The 20,099-nt window shown below is 39.2% G+C and overlaps 1 protein-coding gene across 2 annotated transcripts in view; it reads right to left on the reverse strand.

Moving 5' to 3' along the window:
- The window catches only part of LOC310946956 (CD166 antigen homolog), a 39,052-nt gene that overhangs the window by 11,325 nt on the left and 7,628 nt on the right, over positions 1 to 20,099 (reverse strand). For both annotated transcript variants that reach the window (XM_083913559.1, XM_083913558.1), the window contains exons 2-4: positions 951 to 1,057; positions 502 to 718; positions 303 to 367 (exon numbers count right to left, since the gene is read on the reverse strand). In XM_083913559.1, the coding sequence (XP_083769685.1) occupies positions 303 to 367; positions 502 to 718; positions 951 to 1,057 (389 nt within the window). The remainder of the gene's footprint in view (positions 1 to 302; positions 368 to 501; positions 719 to 950; positions 1,058 to 20,099) is intronic.

The raw sequence follows: 20,099 nt of genomic DNA on the forward strand, positions 1-20,099 counted from the left end.
TCTGCGCAAATTAGCTTTTTAGGGCATTTCCCGCATTTGAGGACTAAGTCGTTTTCAACGCAATAGACCATGAAATGCCCAGAGCGTTTCTGAAGCCCCTTAGATCCTTTGGGTATTTTAATTGCAGTAGGGGGGATTCTGCTCTTTATTAATTCATGAGAATTACTTCAAAGAACTCATTACTTTAGTAACATGGTCCCGGCTATGCCTCAAGATACCTTAGCTCAAGTGAAGGATTTTTCTTGATGGTTTGCTGCTTAAAATAATGTAGGTATAAGCAATGTTTATCATTAAAAACCCACCTTTTTAAGTTTGCCAATCTCTAGTTCCTTAGCCTTGTCATTAATCTCCAGGCCTGCTGGCATCTCTGCAATACATCAAAAAAACATGTCAATGAATAGTGTGGGTAATATTTGTGCCTCATGTAAGTCATTACAGCACTTTAACTAAAGTAATCCAAAGAGGGAAAGGAGTTTTTGACATATGCCAGCTTGTACTCACTGTAGATAACCACATTAACTGGGTATTCTGAGATGTCTGCCATAGCCACCACCATGCAGGTGAAAGTGCGCTGGTCAGTCAGCTTGGCCTCAGAAAGCAGCAGACTGGAGTTCGCAGCCATGTTAACGCGACCCTTGTATTCATCGGTGGCGCTGATTGAGGCGTTCTGGTTTTTCATCCTGACCATCAGGTCTCCTGAAAGTCCCTCCCCTTTGTCCTGGAGAGCAGAGATCATTTGTTACATGTCTGTCCCATATGGCACGGGCTTCCAGTTCAAAGAAAAAGCACACCGTGTTTTGTTCTCTCTGTTCATGCAGTGTCACATGGAGGAACAGATGCATGGCCTAATGCACTGCATTTGCACTCAGACTGGGTGTGGTTCAGACATGATAAGTGGGTGTCAGACAGATTTCACCATTTTGAATCTATTGACCTCCGCTGTGACTTACATATTTCCATTTAGTGATCATGACATCTTCTGCTTTCAGCCCTCCATTGTTGCAAGGGATCTCGAGTGTTTCCCCGTACAGGCCGATAACAGTCTCCAAACCGCTGACTGCGAAAGTGAAAAGAAGAGACACAATTTTCAATTACTTTTTCAGAAGGGCTAATCTGGTCAGCACCAGCACAGCATGACATTTTTTGACTGAAAATTGAAATCCGTTATTATTCTGAATGCCCTCTTTCTGTACATATTTGACTGATATTTATCAATACCACTTTGTGTTAACTTACATAAACTAAGAAGAGCTGTTTCTACAGTTAACAAATTTTACAGCTCCCTTGTGGAAAAAAAAAAACCTTTCCTGCCCTAAATTTCTCTCAAACATCGCCATGGAGACAAAGTGCATGAGAGGGGGGATGGGAGGAGGGTGACAGCAGAAGTGTCTCAATGGGCTGCAATGAGGAGTTAGAGCCAGAGGGCTCCAGGGAAGAAGAGCTTGCCATGGCCCCGACTGAAAATTAGGTGCTGCTAACGTTTTTTTTTTGGTATTCAGATTCACATTTCAGACCTTCCTGAGTTCAGACTAACTTCATGCATGGGTGTGTGTGGGGTCCAAAACCTGACAGCTGAAACCCAAAACAGATCATCAGCCGTTCAGTAGAGTGTAACAGAAGAAAAAGCAGGGGCCAAACTCTCCAGCTCTCGAATCAGTTATGAACTGAAATGCCATTTTTGCACTGCAGCTAAATTTTTTTTGATTGTCTTACTTTCCCTCATCACCTTAAATACCTTCAAAGGTTTCCTCGGAGTGGTGCAAAGATGGGGTGGTTAATTCATTTGCTTTGTGCGTGATACTCATTTGAATCCTGTTTGAATGAAAGTAAATACTTTTACTATGGTTACCATTGTCTACAATTGGGCAGAGTAAAAACTGGGACCCTGAAGGCATATTTGCACAGTTGCAAGTGATGTCAGGATGAGTATAAATGTCCGCTTCCTTCTCTGTTTTCTTTCACACGTGTTAAACCCCCCTCTTGTCAAGTGTAATTTTCACATCAAGACAATTAAACAAGTTCATAAAATTGTCACTCTTATAATGCATTACCTTACTAAAGATACACAACAATATCAAACAGTTTGCCTCAAGTCAACACGGTCTGCTGTTCATGCTGTCTTGCTGACACTCAGCTAAACTAGTTCACACTCCCGACACTTGTCACTCATCTTTATGAGCTGTCAGCTCTATAACAACATCGAATCTGACGCTGAACTAACCAGAGTCGGTAAAGCCTGTCAGTAAATCCATTACAGCAAGAAGATGACAAACTACAGACACTGAAATACTGTGATTTTCTACAGGGCTTGTTCTGCTTTATGTTTAGCTCTGCTGTATTTTCTTTTTAAGTTGTATCCTGGCATTGCTGTTACTGATGAGACTGCCCTATGGCCACTAGACTCACTTTAAAGTAAGTAAGTTCCACATTTGGAAAATATACTTATTTCTCCTGGGAAGAGTAAGACAAGGAGATGGATAAAACTTGTATCTCTGTTAAATATAAAGCTGCAGCCAGGAGCTAGTTAGCTTAGCCTGGCTTTAGGACTGGAAACAAGGGGAAAACAGTTGGCCTGGCTCTGTGAAAAGGAAAATTCAACTGCCATGTTAATAATTTTTTGTCATTTGTCATTAAATTTATGTCATTTGCTTATTCTGTACAAAAAGTGTAAAAAACAAAAAGTTGTGATTTTATGGTACAAGAGCCATGCTTTATGCTAAGCTAAGCTAACCATCTCCTGGCTCAGACATATATTCAGCAGGTGTATTTTCAAAATGTAAAACTATTCCTCTATAGCCACGATAGCTCAACATAACACTGTCTGCTTCATGCACATACACAAGTAATATGCCACATTTTTTGAAAAGTGGAAATAATCTGAAAGACTAAACTATACCATTTTAGTAGGTTTCCAAATTCACCAAGACACCCATATACAGTATAATTAGGTGGATTGATGGATGCAAAAAAGCAGTGAACTAAAAGGCTTTTAAAAAATGTATGAGGTATATCTGTGGTGATGACTATAATCAGTGCTTAGAGCTCTATCCTTGAGCATCAAAGCAGTGTAACCCACCCAATAAAAACTTGAGAAGCATAGATACTGCAGAGCACCACCCACATAGATACAATCCCTGCATTTAAATAAGGCTCAGCGACATTTAATAGTGACAGCAAGGGACAAAACAAACCTCACCACATTTCAACCGCTGTCAGTTTTACCAGGAATTACTCACCAAACACAGGAGTAAGCTCTGTCACTTCTCAACTGCAGTACAATTAAAACTGTGTCCTACATCGTTTCCTCTTATTATCCATGATTTGCCACACCTAAAAACCTGCTCCTCTTGCATCATGAAGTGAATTCAAAGGATGTATAATCAACACATACACTGATCAGTCTCAATAAGTGATTTTACTTAGTCAAATGTTTGTCCAACTTCACGTAGTCTATTTGCACATTTTCTGCAATCCCCTTTCATGAATAGTTAGTGTGTTATGATAGCTCTTTTCTTAATCATTTGATGAAGTTCTGTTTGATTGTCTACGTGGAGCAAATGGACTATATCTGTGCCTTCATTTCACAGAGTCTTGCTCACATCCAGATTTTGGCAGCAGGGTGTACATCAGTCAGATCCACCTGAAATGATAATGCTGATTACCGGTGGGAACACAGCATGCTCATGTAGCCATCCCACACTTTCTTGTTTTGTCTTTCTGATGTAGATCTAATGAAACTGACTCTCACGCTTGAACAGGCTTTAGCTGGAGGTGCAGGTTTCTGGTCCAGGCATAAAAGATTGCACACGCTGAGCGGAAAGCAGAAAATTGAGATATTGTGAATCTATTAGGAGGAGGGAGTTAATGAGCTCTCTGTGCAGGACATGATGGGCACATGTTTTGCATATGTGTCAAATCCGATTACAGCCTGTTACATTTCCTATCTGGACTGATTTTACTGTGCCAAAAAATAATCTGTCCGTACCTAGACTGGTGTGTTACACCTGGGCAAGTTGGTGCCAGATTATTCTAATGCTAAAGGAAACATCCAAATATGATTTCAGAATCTAGTTGGCAACCTAGTCCACATTTGTTTTCCTAGTGTTAAGAAGTGAAACTTCTCAGGAGACTGTTCTGCTTCTGCTGAATCTAAAAATTGTTAAGTAACAAGAGTCAGTTATTTTCAGGTTACAATACGAGAACTGCAGTTGGAAAGGTTATCACGCTTCCTGTATAATAGACTCCTTACATTTCAAATTCAAATAGGCCTTTTTGAATATTCAAATAAAGCTGTGCTCAGCCTCTCTGAGAACTTTAGAAGAGTCTGTATTAAGCAAAAGGCTTTATCTGCACAGATTACACTGTTACACAATGAGAAGTAATCGCACATGTTGAGTTACAGAAGACAAAGCTCCTGCTGCGTACTGAGATAAGGTAATCCAGCACCACAAAAGTAGGCGAAACGTGTGACTTCACGTTGATGAATACATGCACGTACGTTATACATAGAAAAAAAACAATCACTTCTAACAGTTGTCTATATGGACGGAGCAGTGGATACAGACAGTCTAACCGTTTTTGCTGTGATTGGTTTTTACTTCCAGACAACTGCTGTATGTATAAAAATAGTACCAATTGCTGTAATTGTTTATCTCCAAACACTGGCACATTTGATGAAAAAGCGTTGTTATGCATGTGTAGTATTAGAGTAAACCAAATAAGGATATAACTCATGTTTTATGTTATATACATGAACAAATATATATCTCTTTTGTTTTCCCAAAGGTCATTCACACACACGAACATTTACAGTATGTCATCATTCATTGTAATATTATTAATGTTTTAGCGAGAGATGAATGATGCTCTGTACTAACTAACAACACCATTCACACATATGGATTGTATGAAAATCCATTGTATTTAACCATTTTTTAAAAGCTGGGGTTTCTGGGGCTCCAACCTGAAGTAATGGATCCTTTTTTTTTCTTGCAGCAGACCTTGTGTAAAACATTTAGTTCATGAGGAATTCTTATAAAATTAGAAAAAAAGGATTGAAGCATATTAGGTGATGTGTGGGTAATGAGGTAGGATGTGGCCTAAGGAGATCAACACACCATATCAAGGTGTGCATAATTATTAGGCAGAATGTTCCAAAAAAGAGATTTAACTAACTCTGATAGTTGTAAAAAAAAATTGTAAAAAATCTTTCAGAGGGGTGCAGCCCTCTTGAGATTGCTAAGATATTGGGGCATGATGGCAGAACCCTCAAAAGTTTTAAATAAACCTGATGCAAATTAACTGTGAAAGATTTGAAAGAATCAAATGTGAAGCTACCAAAATAATCAAGCCGATAAAACAATGTTAAGTATGTTGTTTTAGGACTCAAGAGTCTCCAAACAGGAGACTGGGGTTAAACATAAAACTAAATCCCAATGTGCTACATCCATGTCTTTATAAATCATTTATTGGCACTTAAGTCCTCTAAACTTAAAATAACGTCGGGTTTTGATGTGGAATTCTCTACAAGCAGAGTTTTCATACTTGACACACAAAAAAAATGCTAATACTCAGGCGAAGGTAAATCAAGTAATAGACGAGCGAGTGACAGAGACAGGAGGCAGCACCACAGGAGACACTTTCATGTTCCTGATTAAGGCGCCTCTATCCCTGAGAAGAGACAGGTGACGACAGCTCAGATACAAGCTCACCGGGGAAATCAGCAACCTCCCCACACTACTCTCTATAGCCCTGTTTTGCTACCTTACGCACATCGCTCAGCTGCAACAATCCAAAAGAAAACAGAGGCCCAAACTTATTAAATGCTGGAAATGAGGATTGTGCAGTGAACGGAGATCCCATGGCGCATGTGCACAAAGATTTGATGGCAAATAGCTTTGCCTCAGAAGAGGTTCAGTGTTGAGGGATCAGGCAAAACCACTTCAACTAGATCAATAATACTTGAGGTAAGGCCATATTCTTATAGAGTAGTGCTTGCCTAAGGAGCGAGAAATCAAAGAAAAGCTAACCTTCCTTGACATTCTGCTTCGCGTCCTTGTATTTTCTTTTAATAATTTACCAAGTGCTGAATAAGTATCTGAAACGAGGAGAGATTTAAAAGGCTTAATCTCGTATTACTTACGTCGAGAAAAACAGAGGGACTGCTGTCAGTTGGAAAGGTGTGGGACTCTTTCAGAAAATCGCTCAAAGCATTTTTTTTGGCCATTTAGTAATATATGAGCTCTATAGGCTGCGGTTTTGTCAGCTCACAGCCTCAGCTCAGATGTTACTGACTATGACAAGCATATGTATGTATTTGAAATCTGTTACACTACCAGTTTATGCTGAGGAAGTGTTTCAGACGAGCTATCTGAAGAGAGATCCTAAAAAAAATACACAGCCATCCTCACTATCTATGTCTGTCTCTATGTCTCTCTCTCTCTCTCTCTCCTGGGAAGGCGTGTAATCATGTCACTGATGGAAAGCTGACAGCACACTCGCACAACATCCCTTTCACACTGTTTCTCTTTTTGTTGCAGGCTGAGCCATGGGGGCGCCAAACATCAGCACTGTGCTCTCTATAATTTTGCCTTTTCCTGCCTACTGTAATTGCCTGTCAGTGTGTCTTTATGCCATAAAAGTAAGAGCATCAGCTTGTGTCTTTTTTAACCCGACTGTCGAGAGCTGTTGGGCAAAAAAAAAAAGAAAAACATTGACGACCATAGCTGAGTGACTTTCCATTTTTCCCAATGGGGATGCACACACAACAGATCGGGGGTAGTGTTTCCCCAAAACATTAGGCCTCTCTCACTTCTATGTCAGGTTGTCAGTAGATCTGCCGGTCCACCATTTTGGCCCAGACTGAAATATCTCAACTACAGCTGCAAAGACTGCCTTGAAATTTGGTACAAACATTAATGGTCCACAGAGTCTAGTGATGACTATAAAATGGATTAGCACAAAACTTTTCAAAGACATTCATGTTTCATACATAATAAATCCTTATGATGGTGATCCCTTAACTCATCTAGCGCCATCATCAGGTCTAGACATGGGACAATATGAAAATCTTGGCCAAAGGCTACATTAACTGAGAAGATGGATTTTCTGTAAAATAAAATCAATTCTACTTGATTGATTTTAACTGTAACTTATGAGCTGTGGTCAAATCAATGTTATGGTTAAAGGAAAAACTGCAGTCAATACGCCGGTAATGTCACTCGTGAGGATATTCATGATTATCCTGATAATGGAAATTCATCACTATCAACTTGTTAGTGTTTTATAAAGTGATCCATAATAAAAAAGCAAGTTGCTGCTGATAACATTTTTTCAGCCTTTTTTTTGGACAGCTGACGGATCATGCAATAACAAGTGCCACTAGATAGCAGTAGGGCACTTGGCACTACTGTATATCAGAGTTGCCAAATGCACCTGAATGCATTTACAGGAAAGGCAAAAATGTTGCCACACTAGCGACTTCAGGGAAGTAAAAGGACTTTCCAGTGCTGTTTTCTCATAACTTGTCCGTGCCATGGCAGCTGCCATGGTGTCTGGAAAAGTGCAGCTGAAGGCTCCTGGTGAGCTAATGTTATACTGTGTATTTAGGTGCATGCTACCAGCTAGCAAACTAAGCTGTGTTGTCTGTTTGTTTGTTTTTTTCTAGGCAGGGCCGGAATGATTAATTGATGATTGAAAGCTCATCTCGGTCAATGATACCCCTTTTAATAAAAATGCTTATTATTTTTCTCAATGAATCATTTCATCTATGAAATACCAGAAAATGATGATGTCTTCACTCTTCTTGTTTTATGCAATTAACGATCCAAAGCCCAAAGACAATCAGTTAACTATCATATATGATTAAAAAAGCAGCAAATCATCACATTTGAGAAGCTTCAACCAGATAATATTTTGTAATTTCTGCTTGATAAATGACTGCAATCATTTATCAATTACCAAAATAGTTGCTGAATAATTGTTGACAATCATTTCAGCCCTAGTGTTGATGTTGACAAGCTGCCTAAATGCATCTATTCTGCAGAAGTAAGCAGCAGGCATGAGTTTGTGTAAGTACTTCTGGGTTGACAAAAGCCGCATTGTGTGAAATGAGCTGCACAGAGTCTGTGACATAGAGATTTGAATCATTCTCCAAGCCTCATTTTCTGCCACACCATCTGTTTCACAGAAAGCTACCCAACACCCTAAAGATGTTTCCCTGCACCTCTTTGACCTTCAGAAGGGTTTAAAGGTCTTTTAGAGAGAATCAATCGGAAAAGAAGGTCCTTTTATGGACAGGAACACGTGGGACAAAGGCTTCATTTTCTACAATGTTACCCACAGGCTCTATCTGCAGTCCAGCTGAATTAGGCCTTTCTTGTCTTTTTTTGTTTTCAATAAGTGAGCCACTTTGCAGATTCTTATCTACAACTTCCATAATAAAAGGTTGTTCAAAGTATGATAAATGTATTAGTTTTATGACATAAGACTGAATTGATGCGCAGCTATGCAATATTGTAATGGGAAATGAATCTAAAGAAAAGAAAACACACACTAATGAAATCTTATGTCATCCATGTTGTTCAGTTATATACATGATAAAATATTATCTTAAGATCATATTAGCCTCTACTTTACAGCTGAATTAATCAATTCATTATTTAATCATTTCAGTGATTTTTTCATGCATCAATGCAAAATATTATTTCAACTTTCAACGATTAGATACTTTTCTTTATTTTATATAATTATCACCATAAACAAGGTGAATATATTAGATGAGTGATATAAGAATTGTTTAATGTTCAGCCATATTAATGACACAACTCTACAAGCCATAATGTTTGCATACACATATGTATGTAAGAAAATCTCTCTGCAGATGAACCTTCCTTAGCACATGCAGTTTATTATTTGATGAGGGCTGCAATCAACTATTATTTTAAGACACCATCTGGGCGGCTAAGCCAAATGCTTAACCCTGTGACACACACCCAGGTCTGATCAACCTGTGGTGGGCCTGCCTCAGCTGAAGGTGTCTTGTGATAATTGGTCGAAACGCCCCATGATCTGAGGACACAACTGAAGATGTGTCCCAGGGCTAAGCATGGCTGTAAAGCAGCAACTCCTCTTCCACTCCTTGTATGCGGTCAGGCGCAAGGTTGGCTCAGGGAGGAGGACGCCCCTGCCATGCATAGTCCCGGGGATTGTACCATCTAGTCCTTTCATCGAATCTTAAGGATTGATTGAACTACTGATGTTCTTGATAAATCCGTTAATTGTTTAGTTTACGAAATATCAAAAAATAGTGAAATAATAACCATGAAAATATATCCAGTTTAGAAAAGCAGAAGTAGAGAATGTTTGGAGTTTTTGCCTTAAAATTACTATCAAAATAGTCATCAATATTAATAAATAGTTGATCATTTGAGCTGTGAAGTGATTTGTTTTCTACTGTCGAAACAGGATAGCCTTAAAAACCAGAGTAGAATTAAAAAAAAAATTCAAACCTCTCACAGTTTACACTGAGCAGAGCCATGTTTGTTACCTCCGGGCAAAGTGGGCCTGTGCGCTGCTAAGGAGCAGGATGGACAGCAAATGGAGAATTATGCAGAGTATACAACACACAGTATTATTAGCCTGAGTCTATTAAGCATAATGGCTCCCCTCCTTCACCCCAGCTGCATGGGCACATTTCTAAACCACTGTGCAACCAAACCAACAATAGCGACCATGCTTTGCAAACAAAATACCCCAATCACAGAAGAACTCATGTATATGCTGCATGTTATTCAGGAAAATTAGCCAAAAACTCAAAAATAAGAATGTAAAAGCACATAGGAATAACAAAAACAACCCTCATCTGGGCTCTTCATACATCTTTTGACTTCACTGTACCAGAGCAATGTATTCTCATCAACAGGTCCGTATGATATCTTACAAAGTTATGCACAAACATTTGTACAATAGCTTACAAATAGCGACCAGAAGTGGGCCCATGGTATACACTTCCTGTCTCTCGAGTGGGCGCGGCCTCGTTTGAAAGTGTAGTGAACATCATGTGAATGTTTGAAAAGTTATATTTGCATAATGTATTTACATTTTATTTTCCTAACATCATATAGTCACACAGCTAACAGCCATAACTAGCATTGCAAAACATATCAGCTTAGCTGTGTTCACAGATCTCACATTTGTTGCTGAGACAGAAACAGGTCTCAAACAAAGTGGATTTTCTCCTGATCCATCTGTCTGAAAAATGTCATTTTTGTGTCAGAATGTTCATGGGAGATGTGGCTTTGAAAAAAACATTTACTTCAGTAATTATGGGGCTATAGGAGCGGTCATTATCTGTGTTCACATTCACTTCTCCCATTAGAATTAATACACACAGGACCTGCCGTCAGTCTCCTAAAGGGGCAGGCCTTTCCAGTGTGAACTTTCTAGAGAAACAAATGGATAGCAACCTCCCTGCCAGGAAAAAAAAAAGCAACGTTCATTTGCTGCATCACATGTGGTCAACAGACAGCATAACACGACGGCAGGTGGGAACAGGGCTAATGCATTGCCTGCAGTCCCACCTGTTACGTTCGCATTGTTTCCCTGTGACTGAAAATGCTGGCTCCATTTTCAGGCTCATCCGTGAGAGGGGCCCTCAGTACCTGTGCAGACCTGCCGCTGAGGGATCACATTGCTGTAGCATCCGCCTCTCGTCAGGGATTGAGAAGAGAGGACAAAGAAAGAGAGGAGGGCTCAGAAAGGAGGAAAGATTTATTTTCCCCTCAGGTGTTTCAATGCTTGATGGTTTCTTACAGACAGAAACGTTATGTTGTCAAAGATAAAACTTTCATCTCATAAATCTGTGATGTTTGATGTAGATTTTAAAGTCATGAAACCAATATTTTCTGCCCAAGTTAATTCAGTTTTGGTTATTTAACATGAGATATTTCTGTATTGTGTTTCTGGTTTAAAGTGGGTGGGGCTTAGTAATTCTGTGCACCAATCAAAATTCAGCAATATTTGAATCAAAATTTGATGGGAAAGGCAGATAAGTGGATGTTTTAAATATATATACACCCTTAGCACGTTTTATTTTCCATACTTAACTTTGATTGTGGCTCATTCAGTCATGACAATGTAATGATATTAAGATAAACAAGGTTTGAATCCAAGTTTTAATACTTTCTTAAGATCTTTTTCTTTTTGCAGGAGTTAATCTAAGAGTGAGACTCTGTGTGCATGGTAACGCATGGTACAGTGTTATATCATATGTTGTTTGTTTCTACGTTTGGGATTTCCTACAGTTCCCAGAATACCTGCTGACAATCCCCAGAGAACAGGTGCAAACACTTTGCATCAGCCGTGGGTTATTGTGTGTGTAGATGAAGGGAATAATAGCACTGGAATAATAAGCCCAGAGGATGTAGCGAGTCCTGCTCTGCAGCAAGAAACACAGGATGTATTGTGACAGCATTGCATTCTGGTCCATTACACTGTACACGGTACACTGTCAGAGGGACTTCGTTGTCTAAATTGGTTTTCCACTGTGTCTAAGTAATGGGAAAAGTATTTGATTCTGAGGGACTGGCATCAAAAATAGAGCTTTTCTGTCGATGTGTTAAATAGTAAAGTTTTTCCTATTCTCCAGCTCCAGCAACATGTAGTCACGTTGTCTGTGTTTGAATTATTATCCGAGGTAATAAGAAAAAAACAACAGTGCCAAACAACAAGCTAGACCTCAGACTGCCAGGCAGATTGCCTAAATCCTGTTCCATTAGCTCAGCCAGCGAAGATATCCTCTCATCCATTCAACAACATGCACAATATATATATATATATATATATATATATATATATATATATAATATATTAATTTAGGGTTCAACATTAACTTCTAAAAGGAATCCACTTTTGTTCGCAGAAACTGAAAATATGGTTGACATTTTAGTCGCCTTATATTTAGTAAAGATCCATTCATACATCAGCCAAAAAAATAAAATAAATATCACTAATGCAGCAAATTAAGACTGTATTTATTTTGGGGTGCGCGTTTTGCTATTTTCTTTCCCAGCGTGCTATTTGTTAAAAAGAAGTTTCTCAAAATGGTTTTCAATGGAAACCTGCCGACTGTTATCGCTGAGCCCTGTTGTTATTGACTAACACTCAAGCTTTGAAGCTGGATAAGAGACACAACATAAACTTTTACCGAATGCAGAAAAGACCTGCAAAAGATTCAAGCAACTCTTGCATTTTTCCCTTTGATTAGCAAGTGAGTTTAAAATGAGATTTTAAGAGCGAACCATTGTCAAGCGTTTTAAATAAATGATGTTCCAGTTCCTTTAAATCACTGTCTCGCTCCAAAGATGCTGACGGCAAAATCAAAGCAGAAAATTCTGCTTTGATTTGGCTTAAATTGTTCTGCGGAGCTTCAGCAAAGCACTGAGAAGAGCTGATATTGGGGGAGGGGGGGTTATTGTTAGTTATGGAATTAATGGGGCTACAACTGAATGTTACTATGAGGTTAAAGAGTATATGTGTATACAAATGGGAAGAAAAACACATGCAAAATGATATAATGCTTTACACATGCATATGGGTCTCTGCATATTACTGGCAGTCATTTTTCTCTGAGCGAGACAGATGGGAAAGATAAAAGCACATTACAAGAGGGGTGATTATCACTTTAAATGTCTTGCCATAAGGTTTCCTAGAAATTGATCTTGTGGCATGATCATTAGTCTTTGAAATGTTCTCCTCTATACACTCGACCACACATGCCACGGTAAAACCCTCTTTAAAAATGTCATAAATTGCGTCAGCAGATGAGCATCGCAATTGCCTGGGCTGCTCTTAAGACAGCAGCCTGCTGCTGGAGTGATCGGATGGAAAGTGCACTCAGAAATCACGTCCATTATATCGTGAATTATGTATTTGAAGGGCGCAGGCCAGGGGACCTTACAGGAGAAGTGCTTGTGTGATGCCTGTGGGCAGGCGTGGGGCATATCCTAGGAGAGTCCTGACTCTAAACATCCACCAACAATCCTCCCATTAACGACTTGTCATTAAAGGCAACATTAGGCCATTAACAAAGCACAGCCACACCACTTCCTACTTATCCATTAACCCATCCTAATGCAACTCAGCCAAATGTTTTGGCAATGACTTCATGTTCCTGTTTCTGGAAAGAGCTGCCATGAACCCAAACGGGTATCTTGGTTGTGAATGAGCAAGCAGTCAAATCGCTGTCAGTGTCAGACACTATTGGAGGCTAATGGATGGATCTTTACCAGTTAAGAGGATACACAAAAACTCCATCTCTGCAAAGAGATATTACAGCAGAATAAAGTACTGCATCTTTATGTCAATATAGAATGCAAAATACATTTAACTACATGCCTTCAGCTATAGAAGTGAAGCACCATTCAGTACTACACTAATCTTTTTACTTCAATCCCTAAATGCACCAGAGAAAGGATTCCGATTAAATGTGCCTACAAGTTTATTTCAAATGCAGCTTTCGTGTAGAGGATAGCATGCAGTCAGGATTCAGTCACTTCAGACGTGTGATTAGAAACCACTCATTCATTCTTAATTAATTTAGTCATTTTAAATGCGATAACTTTCTCTTATGCCAAGGAACCTTCAAACTTTTATGCTGGAGGATCCTACAGGCATTATTGAATTTGTTCCGCTCACCCATGCCTAATGATGAGCTTGCATCCACACGCAGCAACTCTGCCTGTAATCACAGAGGGTTTGGATTTAAGTTAGTTAATCTCACAGTTACTGGAACACTTCTAAGAGTCTCTTTAGGGGCTCTTTAGTTGAGCTCTTTAATCCAAAGATCTTTTATCTTTGGCTGATCTCGGCCAGTGTTTAACGACGTTTCAGCAGCACTGATATAGCCCACGTTGCTAGATTTTACAAGAGAACAAGCAGCTCAGATTCATGTTCATGGTGTGTATTCTTGGTATTTTAGTTTTCATTTTAGATATCCAACGAAACTCATTGGACAATTTAGCGTCATGCAGTCTGAATTTATCGTTCACACGGTTTCATGGTATTTTTGCTAAGGTAACGGTTATGAGGCACAAATAAATGCTCACACTGTTTCAGCCTATGTGATTAAAATCCCACCATTTTCCTCCAGCAATCACTGGGAAGTGTAATCAACCCAATTAAGTCTTAAAATGCAGTCACTCGCATAATGAAATAAATGTTTACAGCGAATGCGATAAATGTAAGGGTTAGAGAGGTGCAGCAGATGGTGTGATGCTCCAGATGGAGCCTCGAACAGTGAGTAATGCTCCTCAGTAATGAATATAGTGCCCTTTGAATTACTGAAGAGATTGAACCAATATCCATAAATCTGAGTTCAAGAAGTGAATCCTCAAGTTGTTATAACCTTTCACTTTTTTGCTCCCCCTCTGTGCAGCTAGATGTGTTAATAGGCAGCTTTAAAATATTCCTGACACATTCAAAACAACCTTCTTGACATCAAAGTGCTCGTCGTCTCACCAAGTCTCTTCAAGAGGTATCACATCAGACAGAAGGTATCTGTTTTTTGCATACAGGCCGTAAACCTGCCAGCCTCGCTTGCCTGAAGCAACTGGAGCAGGACTGACTTCCAGGGTAAGTGTCTACTTTCTGGATTATAGATTACGCAAAGTTTTTAATCAATTTTATTATGAGCCTAAAGGGTTGTCTGCAATAACGTGACAAATTGATTCACCCATCAAGACAAAATAAATTGACACTCATGTGGATAAACCTTTTTTAATCAAAAAAAGGTCTCTTGCAGCTTTTTTCTCTAACTGTAAAGTGAATATCTTTTGGCTTTTTGTCAGATAAAATAAACACTTTAAAGATGTCACCTTGACACATTTTATTGACTAAAAGACGAATTAGTTCATTGAAAAAAAGGATAGTTAACACATTTTGTTCTTAGTTTTTAATGAAATTACAACATGTTGCATTCTGACCCATTACAAACTCTCATGCACAAGATTAGGGCAGCGACTATTAAAGATTTTCATAACAGATTTATCAAACACTTGTTATTTACTTGATGTTTGAAATGTCAGTGATGAAAATATTGTCCATCACAATTTCTGAAGGTGATGTCTTCAGATGTCTTGTTTTGTCTGACCAACAGTCTAGAAGATATTTATTTTACTGTGACACCAAAGCTTGAACTACAGGCCGTTTGGCATTTCTGCTTGAAAAAATTACTAACCGTTTCCACTCTTAATCAATTTAATTTGTTTATCAAGAAGAAATGTCAAACACTCTCGCTACTTTTCTCTGTTTTACAGCAAACTAAATATATTTAGGATTTTGGACATCTGTTGGACAGATTTGCACACGTTGCTTTGGGCTCTGGGAACATGTGATAGGCATATCCTGTTTATTTTCTGACAGAAATGACAGCTGGTTTGGTAATGGAAATAATTGTTGCAACCCTAGAGACGAGACCAATGCCTCACTATCATTCTCAACATATAACTGCGAACAGACAGAGCCAAACAGGAGGGTTAAGATTGAAACATCCTCTGCACCATTTGACTAAAAGCTTCCTCCTACTGATGATTTTAAAGACATTTAAATATTACCCCGGCTAGCAGCTCCACAAGCAACTATTTCCCTAAATGGAATAAGCTTTTTGTTCGTGTACCTGCATGTCTGTCTCTACCACAAGTGCTCCCTTTCCTGTAAAAGTGGCCCCGCCCTGTCCCTGCCCCCATGCCTCCCTTAATGGGGAATCCTTTGAACATCTGCAGCACATTGGGCCCAGGGGAGCACTTGAGTTTACTATCATACTATCTGTATGAGCATAGTATAGTTACAGGTGGTGCCTGAGGATACCAATCAAACCTGCTGCCAAAACACACCCCCTGTTGAAGGTAAACGCGGCCGTGTCTACACAGCAGAGCTGGCAACATACCCACACACAGCTCTGACCAGAGTGGTGGAGAAAGAAGTGCATGAATCTGCCCCAGAGCCCATCACTTTTTTCTACGATGTTTAACAAGAAAGCATCCACCTATGTGGACAACTCCATGATGGACTAATATGTTCCCTGACACAAAATGGAGGAGTACTGGAAATATGTGCAATCGTTCTACTATTGTTTGAATGCACAGCATCAAAAATGCATGCCTTGTTACGCTGTAAACAAAAGAAAATACTAACAGGTAGATATTTCCATTTGTTCAGCTGATGGCTTGTGTAGCTTTCATCTCTGGTAATTGCCGTGGCATGGCTGATACGTCCATATTAGTTGAGCAAAGAGTCATGTATGCTGTTGTGCACTCATAATGATAGGCCTGACCTTCTAACCCTTCACAGTGAAACGAAGAAGGCAATGCTCCCCATTCCAATAAGCTAAACAGCCTGGTTGGTATTAAGATGCTATGACGGCTTCAAATTGTGTCCTGCTTTAACTTCTGGCTCTGGGGGGGTCCTAAAGCCTCTGTTGGCTAAACAGAGTAGACTAGAGTGGTGGGAGGAATATATGGAATGCAGATAATACATACAAAGGATTATGTACCTGCTTGCACATCAAATCTATGTGGTTTCACATTTAATACCCATGGACCAACGTCTGCTTTGAAGGAGTACTGTGAAAGGTTGGAGATTAACATGCGCTGTGACACCACTGAGTATCCCTGCAGATTTTCTGATTTACGTGTCGGGATAACCACTAACGTGATTCGGCTGAAAGGTTTTAGTAGTGTTAACTCCAGTGGCGCCAAGCTGGTTTTTGTGTATGTGCTTGTGTATTCTATGGTGTTTGTTAATATGAAATAAATTCACTTGTGTTCAAGACACAATTTATCTTTTGTTGAAGCGAGGTCAGTAAAAGTCTTATTTTCCTTTTTTCAAAGACGCATAACAGATAGAAATGTCACGACAAACCCAATCATCTTGCTCTTTTGTTTGTGTCTTTTGTTTCTGTACGATGAGATAACCACTCTCAGTTTATGTAATTCAGCATATGTCACTGTCGTCTTGGGTGGCGGGTCCTTTAAGGCATAATAATTTCATTAGTAGTGGCTATTGCATTTTCTTCTTCCATTATGACATGAGGAGAAGCCATACATCAAGGTAAGTGCTTTTACCCATCCACCCTAGCGTTTCACATCTTTCACTGCACCCCCCCCCACAACCCACCCCTCTCCCCTGCTTCTTGTCCTGTGTGGTACAAGAGCAGAAGAAGCCCTGCAGATCTAACCGATAGTGAGCAGCAGACAAACACCCCACTTCACACAAAACATGTCAATAAGCACCTCTGAAAGATATCTTCAAAATATCTACAATGTAGACTAAAGAGCTCAGGGGTATATAAAAAAAAACTCCATGGGGCTCCTCTGCACGGACTATTCCCTCTTCAAGCACTCTGAGTCAACAACACATTGTTCAGAAAGTCCTCCGGAGCAATGAGCTGCTGCAACTGCAGGGTCAGACAAAAATACAGGGTCTAAGGCTCCCCTGAAAATACAGAAAGGACTATAAATTGTTACACAACCAAAACATCACTGGACTTTTGCTGTGATTTAAAAAAAATCTTAGTGGTAGAAACAATATACTTATTTGGAAATATTTTAAGCTACGCTAGCGGCATAGTACTACAGATGGCCATGTTGGTCTATTGTTTTGTCTACCACTTGTATGTTAAATTGTGTACAGACATACATGTTAGGCAGATGATGTAGGCTAATGACTTTGGTAATCCCCCGACCTTTTGTCTGTTGCAGTTTAAAGTAGGGGTGTTACCATTCTCCAAATGAAATTAGACTCTCAATTTTGAGGTCATACTTCGATTCAATGTAGGAAAAATAAAATAAAATCCATCCTGACAGCTATACCATTGTTAAGACTATGGGGTCTTGATTTGTAAAGATTAAGAAATCATTGCTTTTATGCCCCGACAACTGTCAATTACGTTTTCAGCTTCTTCAAGGCCACTTGGTATCAAGTGTGTTATAACCACCATACATTTTTGGTAATGTACCACACTGAGGTCATATGGTAAAATTTAAACAATGTAATAAATCGGGGAATCGCCCCATTCTGCTATTGCGTTAGATGATTGAATTCGGTCTAGAATTTAAATTGTTACACCCTTAGTTTTGAGTGATATGTCACTGCAACTATTGGATGGATTGCAATAGAACTTGGTACAGACAAGAGCTGTAGAGTCGATCGATTAGTTAATAGACAGGTAACTATTAGTAACTATTCTGATAATTAATTAATCATAATATTTTAGGAATAAATGCCAATCATCTGATGGTTCCAGCTTCTCCAATGTACTAATTCTCTGGTATATAAAATGTATTTGGGTTCTGGACTGTTGGTCACATATTAATTAATTTAGATTTTTATGATGTTTTATAGACAAATTAACCAATTGTTTAATCAAGAAAAATATAGTAGTTTGGCATTCCCATCATCCTCAGCTGTCCTTTACTCTTTAGTGTAGTATGAATTAACAAATGTTTGCGTGATAAACATCGTACCTCCTTAACATCAGCATTTTAACACTGTGATTGTGAGCATATTAGCATGTTGATGTAAGCAATTATCTCAAATCATGGCTGTGTCTCGTCTCATAGTTCATTGTAGAACTTCTCACCAAAATGGGAAAAAAGATGTCATAGCAATCTGAATAAGAGAAGAGAAATAAAACAATCTAAAAACAAACTTATTTTTCTTACCTGGCTGCCTTCGTGTTCAATTGTTAATATTAAGAACGTGCAAATTGCAGATGTAATAACCTGAGATATGAAAATGCACTGAACCCAAGACATTAACGAGAACAATAAGAAGTATATTCATTCAAGCATGATATCTGAGGAAATGCCATCCTGAGCGGAAGGTAACAATTATTAGAAAAACCACTGGGAGATATTATTGAGTGAACAAATGGCCAACTGTGCCTGTGATGTTTGGTTTTGTGTATCTGTTTTTGTTAGCTCTTTTCATACATGGGCATGCTGTAGCAAGACCTCCACAAGACAGGTAATCCACAGATTTCCTAAGAAAAGAGCAGAAAATCCAGGCCGCTTTACCCTAGAATGTCCTACACTCACTAAAAAAAAGTTAATTGGTCAATCTTTTTGCTGTATGACTCTGACCCTAACTCCTATCAAATGTATTCACTACTTCTATTGGGAGGGATGAATTAGTATAACAGGTTATGGCATATTCATGACTAAAAATTAAACACTGCAAAGTGATTTTAACAATGTCCTCATTCTATAGACAGTAATAAATCAACTTTTATATGACACGGGCCTCGAGTAGACAGGCTGCTTGTGAGTTTAATATTAAATATTCCTGCTTTCTTTCTTTTGCGACCACCATGAAGTTGAGCCTGAGTGAAATCAGAGACATGCACATAGACTTTTTTGTGCTAAGAGGATAAATTACTATCTAAATTACAACCGTGGGATGTGTAATGCTTAGAGATTCTCCCCAGGAACGCAAGGCTTCTTGACCTCTTAAGATGTCCCATTAGGAAATTAAGTATTGCATCCGATTACCAGACAAGCATCTCTTCGCCTGCCTTTTTTCGTGTGGCAGTGGAACAGCTGCATACTTAACAGCAAAGCAGAGCGTCTTATCATCAAACATCGACCACATCCACAGGTCATTTATTAATCGAAGCATCATTGGTGGGGTTATCACGATGCAAAATACCACCACTTGACTTTTGGAAGAAAAAACAACTGATGTTCAATTCAAGGAAAACAGTGCTTCTATTGCTGATGTATTTTTCTTACAACAAGATCATTAAATGTGTGGATTTCTTCTCACTTAATCAGGATTTTTTTCCAAGAATTTGCACATCAGGAAGTGCATGCCCTAAGGCCAGGATGGTCTAGTCTTAGGGCGCACTCACACTTCACACCAAATGATCCATGCCGTTGCTTTAGCGTGATTGTCCCCCCTCCCTCAGGCCGCAGGGAAAGAGGGCGCTCACATTACTTGAAATGACGGCTCGATTGCTTTTTGCTGCTAGACGCCATCCCCTCTTGGAGCGTTTTTGTTTTGTCCAACTGCTTTTGAATATTTTCATCTGACCAAATCTGTGG

This window comes from Echiichthys vipera, assembly GCF_963691815.1.
Source record: "Echiichthys vipera genome assembly, chromosome: 5".
Classification (NCBI taxonomy): Eukaryota; Metazoa; Chordata; class Actinopteri; order Perciformes; family Trachinidae; genus Echiichthys; species Echiichthys vipera.